Below are 8,077 nucleotides of genomic sequence, written 5' to 3' on the forward strand. Positions count from 1 at the left end.
CGAATCTGATTTTATTTTCTAACAGCATTGAATAGCAGGTGAACGAAACAGGCCAATGGCTCTTGTTAACATTTGAAAATCGATTTGTGTCAAATAGCACATCAATACATGTATAATATTTACTAAAACATACATAACCTTATATTTTGGATATTAAGGCTGGCTTTCTAGCTCGAAAAAGTGTGAAGAAAATTATATGTTTTTGTTTATTTTCGATTGAAATATTGGAGTGAAATATAATAGTTGATGATCATGAGTTGAGTGTTAATTGATTGATCCATTTATTATGGTTAGATAACTAATATCTAAAGAAATAATCTGTCATTGCTTAGGGCTTATTTAAATCTTACCGTAATACGGCTATACAAGCATACAAACTACTGCTTTGTAAATAAATAAATAAATAATTTGTATCAGAGACGTATATAATATATACGTCTCTGTTTGTATTATTGTACGCTTCAGGGTTAAAATAAAAGGGGGCGTTCCCCAATGCATGGAACAGCTGATTCTACTTCCTGTAGATCTGTCTGAGCTTGCTGAGAGGCTAATGTATAAATAGTTACCAATCAACACATTCGTTGTGTCGCTTGTTGGTCGAACCTCGACACTAGAGTCTAGCAATATGTCAGCTCGCGGTGCTAAAAAGAAGAAGGCAACGTCGAAATCGGCTAAAGCCGGGGTTTTATTCCCTGTGGCTAGGATGAGAAGATACCTGAAAAACATGACACACCATTATCGTATTGGGTCCGGGGCACCTGTGTACATGGCGGCCGTCATAGAGTATCTCACCGGTACCGACTCAACCATTATTATTTCCCTGTTTGTGTACATACATGCTCACCTAAGCTTTAAGCACAGTCAGCAGAAAAGGTTTATACCAAATATACAAATTCGATGATTAAATGATCATTCAGTGATGACTGACTGCTCAGACCTTTCATCAATGTATCATCAAGTAGCTGCGCCATGTAAAATATTGTCTTGGATAATTATCAAAACAGTCAAAAACAAAATGTCAGCATGACCCAGCATTTGATATGAAATATAAATAATTTGACTAAATGTGCGCAAATGTGGATTTTGGCGCGATGAATTAAGCAGGGTCAGGGACAATAATTGACTAATGAAGCAGGTCACAATGAGAGATTGAAAGTAATTGATTATAGCGGAGTCTTTCAATTTACATATGTCGCACTTAAAAATAATCAATTATTATATTGCATGACACAACATAAGAAAACACTCATGTCATTACGGAGTATGATATCAAGTTTATATTTTTCCCTAATTTTTCTTTTTTGCAATCTTCAGAACAATACTATGTATTGTTCACCCTGTGAGCGCATGCTGTTAATAATTGACCCAAGACATGTCAAAGTGGGTTGGTAGGATGCATATGAACATTTTCAGCACGCACCTTTCCACCCCTAGTACTTTTTAAATTTATTTGTGGTGAGTGGTTATATAATCATTTTGAACCACCAAAAGTTATATTTATTAAAAAAATCAGTGAGAGACTGCAGGTATAGAATCAGGCAACCAAGTTTTATGCATCACATCATGTTAAAATGTAATTTATTTACCCTGTGAATATTTTTCAGCTGAAATATTGGAGCTTGCTGGTAACGCAGCTCGAGACAACAAGAAGAGTCGAGTCACACCTAGGCATATTTTACTGGCAGTGGCCAATGATGAAGAACTCAATCAGGTTTGTTGATAATTAAAAAGAAGCCATCTTTAGTAAAGCGATGTCACCATAGCTCTGGAAGACCCGAAGTGCCCTCAATTCAACCAATATACTGATAACAATTAACTGTGACATGAAATTCAGAAATGTTCTTTCAAAAATAAACTGAGGTGTACGTTAGGAGGATAATATTTAAGTCTAAAACCAACACATTTTCATACCGTTTTAGTTGTTTCCTTTTCCTATGTGACACCAATTTAATATAAATATAATTCTGAGGGTACAGTTTCAATTTACATTGGTATTACTGGGGGTATAAAAAGCCTGGCATACACTGGAATTAACAGGCAATAAACCTGGTAATAAACTCGCCCATATCTGTTTCATGATGTCAAAGGAAATGCAAACCAAGACCATTTCTTTGTCCTGTAACAAGCCCTACTCCTGAATTTGACATATATTGTATATTATAACTTGTTTTTTGTTTCCTTTCAGTTACTAAAACATGTGACAATTGCCAATGGCGGTGTGCTTCCTCGAATACAACCAGAACTTCTCATGAGGAAAAAAGGCTCTAAATTCCAGATGAATTCTGAACCTCCTAAACTATCTATACAAACCAATGCAACTAAATCCAAAAGTCCATCAAAACAGAATGACACTCCAAGTTCATCGAAAAAAGCAAAAGTCAAGGTCGCACCGAAAGTTGTGAGAGCACCTCTTAAACCAGCAGCTAAGCCAGGAAAGTCAGGAAAAATAGCTAAGGTCAAGCCTGCATTGAAGGTTTGTGTAGTTCCTATGGGTCAAACTTGTTGTCTAATGTCTATCATCTCCTCCTATTGAGGACATTGTATCTTTATAGTGTTGTTTTGGGAGGTTATATTACTGATATTGAGGACACTATTTCCTCCCAAGACTTGGCTATGAGTCTGTAGTGTGCTCGGCAGAAGGACAGAATAGGTTTGGTACATTACATGGCATAAAACAATCAAATGTTGTAACACAAACAACTATGTTGTTCATAGATTAAATGTATAGTGTGTTGACTTTTCTGCTTATGAACTAAACACTCTGAACATTTATATATACATGTACATATAAATTTAATTAAAACACATCAGACTATATCTCGCTAGTACTTTTGCCCTAAATTCAGTATCACATGTATCCAATAGTTGTAAAATTTTAAATGGCCATGTGATCATCTTTAAAAATAAATTAAAACAAAACATGGGCATTTAAACGGAATATTATACAAAGTACATAAATATGATCAGTGATATCTGTTCATGGATCTCAGAATTGTATTTTATTTCTTATCCATTGATTGAAAATAATATAGCATGGAAAATTCACAGGTATAACGTCCAGATATCTTGTGTGTTGTATAGGGTATCACAGGATCTGCTGAAGCTGTGGCTGCGACAGCTGCTGGGAACTTCACAATACTGTCAGAGAAAAAGCTGTTTCTGGGACAGAAGGTGAGGAAGGCTGTTATACATTTGAGGAAGTATTTAGTCTTAAATGAATATATTGGTTCAGGTCAATGCCAATTTCTATGTGGAACATGAAATAAAATAATTAAGATGTTTAAAAATGTTTTCATTTAACTTTTTTACACTAAAGCAGAGATGAAAGTTCTACGCAAAGCTTATGATCCAAGGGAGATAATTATAGTTTTTGACACCGACATCTAATTTGTTTGAAAAAACGTGTAAGGGAAAATTTTCTGATTATCCAGATATATGTAATAGCAATAAGCCCAGTCTTGTTTGAAAATAAAAACATGATCAGTTGACAGTGAATCTCTTTAGGCAGAGGTCAACAAACTAGACCTCATATTCAGTCTTGAATTCGACAAATATCAAACAGTCAGAACCTGTTTCAGATGACGGTGATACAAGGGGACCTTGTTAAAATCATGGCTGATGCCATTGTACATCCAACCAGTTCTGCCTTCTACATGGGGGGTGAAGTAGGTAAGTACACCATCTGTGGTTGCCGTGGTAACTGGCCTTACGCTTCAGAAACTGTTGGTCATTTGAATAATTAACTTGGCTATCTTAGTTAAATACATAAAATGAAGAAAACTTTGACACATCTACGACATCACCATCTACTTAAATGAGTAACTAGTTTAAAGTTGGTATGGGTGTTGAAGTTTAAACTTGCATCGATACAGTCATTAACAAAAATCAGTATATTGAATGAACTTTGACCTTGAGATAATTATGAAGGTTGGATATCCATCCAACGTTGTCAGCAAACTGTTGTACACATTTATTTATATCAAACTACCAGCCAGTCAATCAGATATATAAAGTCTATTCCATCCTTGAATCTCCTTCAAACAGATTGAATTGTTGTTGTTGCCATTGTTGTGACTTGATACTGGATTAAACACTCAGGGTCTGCTATTGAGAAAGCTGGTGGGAAGGAGTTCCGCAAAGAAGTTGATGAACTATATAAATCCAATGGTGCTTTGGACACAGCAGGAGGTACGTTTCACAACTGGTCGGCCATTCAATTATCTATTAATTATTAAAAAAATGAAACCTAAATCCTTTGCTTTGGGTCTCTGGATCATACTCATACATTGGTACATTTATGATCTCTGTACAGTATATTACGTGTGAACTGAGTTTCTGTTTGAATTAATCAAATACATGTACAGTGTATATGGTTTTACAACATATTGGCCTTCTTAATTAAGCAAGTTAATTTTGTGGTCAGTGTGTGTACAGTCAAACCTGTGTTAAGAGACCACCCGTGAGAAGTTCAAAACGTGGTGCCTTAATGCAAGTTCAGTTTTAACCTTAAAAGTGGTCTCTTAACACAGGTGGTCTCTCAATGGAGGTGGTCACATGAGCAGGTTTGACTGTATGCATACAATTAAAAACAGTTGGTATATTGAGATTGAAATCATCATTATAGATTTTGAAACTAGTCTGAAATGCCTTACTGTTTTTAACCATGAAAATATTGGGCCCAAGTTTCTTGCAAAATGAATAGTTTTCACCAAAGTTTTCTGAATTTTTCTATGGTAAGATGATTTATATTGTAAAAGCATCGTGAGGTAATTTCTTTATGAAAATTATATATCTTGGGATTGATGTAAACTAAAATTGAAACAATTACTAAAACATCTTTTAAGAACACAATATTATTATTAGTTGCTAACACCAAATTTTCAGCTGCCATTAGTCCTGGTCATACTTTTCCTGCAAAATATGTGATCCACGTCAACGGTCCATCATGGGGGACTACCAATTCACAACAACTCTTGGAAAAGGCTGTCAAGAATGTATTAACACTGGCCGACGAGAAAAATTTAAAGTCCATAGCTATACCATCAATAGGTAGTGGAAAGTAAGTCTTGTATATCTTGTATTATGTTGCCATGTCTTGTAGCACACTGAGGTAGTGGTGTGATCTTCTTATAATTATACTGGAGATTCTACTTTACAAATAAACATAAATATGCAAGTACATGTAATATAACTTGCATCATTGTACATAATTATGAATTTGAAATTTTACGTACATGTACTATATGTATATGAAATTATAAGTAGAAGTATTTTAAATGTCTCTACCTTTTCTTAAAGTTTTACAGGAAAATTTGTCTCTCAGAAATTAAACAAAAACTTTTTTCAGGGAATTTCATGATATGGAACATCTATCAAATATGTATTTAAAAAAAAAGAGAAATCATTTGTAAAGTTTCCAAAGTATTAATGAGAAGACCACTGCTACCTCTGGGTGTCCATGTGTTTATGGGACAAAGCTACACCTATCCACAGGAGATAAATCTGATGTGTACCCTGGTGGTAGTTAAACACTTTTTTGCATGCTTATCTAATAAAGTATCAATCCTGTGAGCGTTTAAACTTGCTGCTAGAAGTTTTATGGCATGTTGCTTGTTGTATCCCCGTCTCATCCCTATTTATCCCCTGAGTGTCTTCAACTGTACTCCTGTGAGCTCCAAGGACATTGGCTTGACCTCTGACCTGATGACCTTGGTTTACTATTAGGACTAGCATGCTAGGGTCAAGTTTTTGATTTATCTCTTAGTAGGTGTGGCTATGTACAGGTAGGCTGAACGTCATGTTAGACTGGTAACTGACCACTGTCTGGTGCCACTTTATCTCACTAGCTGCCATATGTCCGGGACATCAGTTTCCTGCCAAGTTTGTAGTCCACTGTAATGGACCTCAGTGGAGTTCCAGTAATCCACATCAGTTGTTAGAGAAAACCGTCAAGAATTGCCTTACCTTGGCAGACGAAAAGAACCTTAAAAGTATTGCATTTCCCTCTATTGGGAGTGGACGGTAAGACTGTAAATTAAAATGTTGTCATATCATGTGTGCAATTACAAGATTGACATGTTGCTAATTGTATGAAGTATTCTTGTATTGTCAGTCATTAGGTATAACAGTAATTTAGAATATTTCAGTATAATGAGTTATCTCCCTTTTTAATGCACGCTGAGATCAAGGACATGTCAAAAACTGAGTTATCTCCCTTCTTGAATGCAAGCAAAGGTCAAGGACATGTAATTAAGGACTGAGTTATCGCCCTTCATGAATGCAAGCAGAGTTCAAGGACCTGAAAAAGTTCTTTCATTCAGTTCATTGAGTGATTGACAATGAAAGTAATCATAGATATATTCCATATTTATGCATGATTACAGTGAATGTCTACTAGTGTCCTGTTGTTTTGTATCTAATGTATTCAGTCATAAAAGTGTGTGAGTTGGGAAATATATACTGCAAATATAAATATAAATATCTAAATTTATTTAGTTTAAATTTATTATCTAATAAATAGTTGTCAATGTTGTTGATTGCTTTCATAATTATGTATGCTTGACACTGAACATATTACATAATGCTCTAAGACTATTGATTTTGGAAGTTAACCAAAATATCTAGTAACTTTAATCATTTGTGGGTGTGGATGATTTGAATATAGTGCATACACCAATGCTTCACAATGGAATCTCATAAGTTCTATCTCTGATTGTCTTGAATTCTCAATTCTTTGAAATATCTTCAAGCAAATTTGCTAGTTATGAATATAAAGACTACTGATCATCAGTTTCTGTTCTTAAGTTAAGTGATCAGATGAAGTCAGGTATGAAAACACAACAACGTTATATTACTATGTTCAAGTTAACGTAATATTACTATGTTCAAGTTAATGTAATATTACTATGTTCAAGTTAAAGTAATATTACTATGTTCAAGTTAACGTAATATTACTATGTTCAAGTTAACGTAATATTACTATGTTCAAGTTATACCTGAAAAGTCATACTAATATTCAAGTTAACGTAATATTACTATGTTCAAGTTATACCTGAAAAGTCATACTAATCAATGGCTTTGTTTTTCAGTGCGGGGTTTCCCAAACAAACGGCAGCACAGATTATCCTGAAGGCCATCAGTAACTACTTTGTCACCGTCATGAGCAGCTCTCTGAAGCAAGTGTACTTTGTACTGTATGACATGGAGAGCATCGGTGTGTATACCAGCGAACTGGCTAAATTAGACTCCTAGATGTTTCCTACAATAACGGCCATAGAGGAGACTCATCAACACTCAGCAGGAAGGAAACTTGTTTGTTTTTCTCTCTAACTGTCCTGTAGCCTTCCAAAGCTTTGTGTCGTAAATTTAGTTAGAAATTATTTAACTTGATGGCTATTCAGATAACAGTGACTGTTTTGAGAGTCTTTTTTTTTTTCAAATTTGATTAATAAGGTCAAATATTACTGAAGTATGTCAGGGGTACATGAGTAAAGTAAGCAATAGATGAACACTAACCTTGAAAAACAATGTTGTAGCTGGTGGGTCATTTTAGCTTGGTTTCATATATCATTTAAAAAAGAATATTACATCAATACATCATGAAAGGAATATGTATTTATAATTGTATTTTAATGTGCTTAAGAAAAAAACATTTAAGGAAACAATCATTAACAGTGATGGTCATTGACTTACTGATATCAGTATTTGGAATTATATATAAACTTTATTTATTTGACAACAATTATGAAACAGTTTATTTCAACTTTTATTAATCACTCTTGTTTGACCGGATGTTAGCGCGGGGGGTCTTAATGTGGGAGGAAACAGGAGTACCCGGAGAAAATCCATGTAGTCGGGCAGGTGACCCCATTCCTTTTCACGTCAGATCGGAGAATCAAACCATGGGCGCCTTAGTGAAAGGCATGTGCTCGATCCACTGCACCACCCAACCACCCGGATATTTGGAATTAATTGCTGGAGTTATGATATGAAAGTGAAGTTGTAAAATTATTGCTTTTCTAGTTGTCAGCTAGTTTATTTAGTATTTTGTCAGTAAACTCAGCTCCACTCTGTATAC

At 34.8% G+C, this 8,077-nt stretch overlaps 1 protein-coding gene across 2 annotated transcripts; it reads left to right on the forward strand.

Moving 5' to 3' along the window:
* The first annotated feature begins 559 nt into the window (after positions 1-559).
* On the forward strand, positions 560-7,782 carry LOC110463918 (core histone macro-H2A.1-like). Of its 2 annotated transcripts, none has more exons than XM_021518858.1 (8): positions 560-794; positions 1,605-1,711; positions 2,186-2,473; positions 3,082-3,171; positions 3,579-3,669; positions 4,099-4,188; positions 5,847-6,021; positions 7,089-7,782. In XM_021518858.1, the coding sequence occupies exons 1-8, from the start codon at positions 626-628 to the stop codon at positions 7,249-7,251; spliced, it is 1,173 nt and encodes a 390-aa protein (XP_021374533.1). In that variant the 5' UTR covers positions 560-625; the 3' UTR covers positions 7,252-7,782. The 2 variants fall into 2 exon arrangements, with proteins under 2 accessions (XP_021374533.1, XP_021374532.1); XM_021518857.1 differs by lacking the exon at positions 5,847-6,021 and adding an exon at positions 4,885-5,059 and having other exon boundaries at positions 564-794.
* Positions 7,783-8,077: the final 295 nt, after the last annotated feature.

The sequence above is a fragment of the Mizuhopecten yessoensis genome, unplaced genomic scaffold (genome assembly GCF_002113885.1).
Source record: "Mizuhopecten yessoensis strain PY_sf001 unplaced genomic scaffold, ASM211388v2 scaffold10945, whole genome shotgun sequence".
Lineage (NCBI taxonomy): Eukaryota > Metazoa > Mollusca > Bivalvia > Pectinida > Pectinidae > Mizuhopecten > Mizuhopecten yessoensis.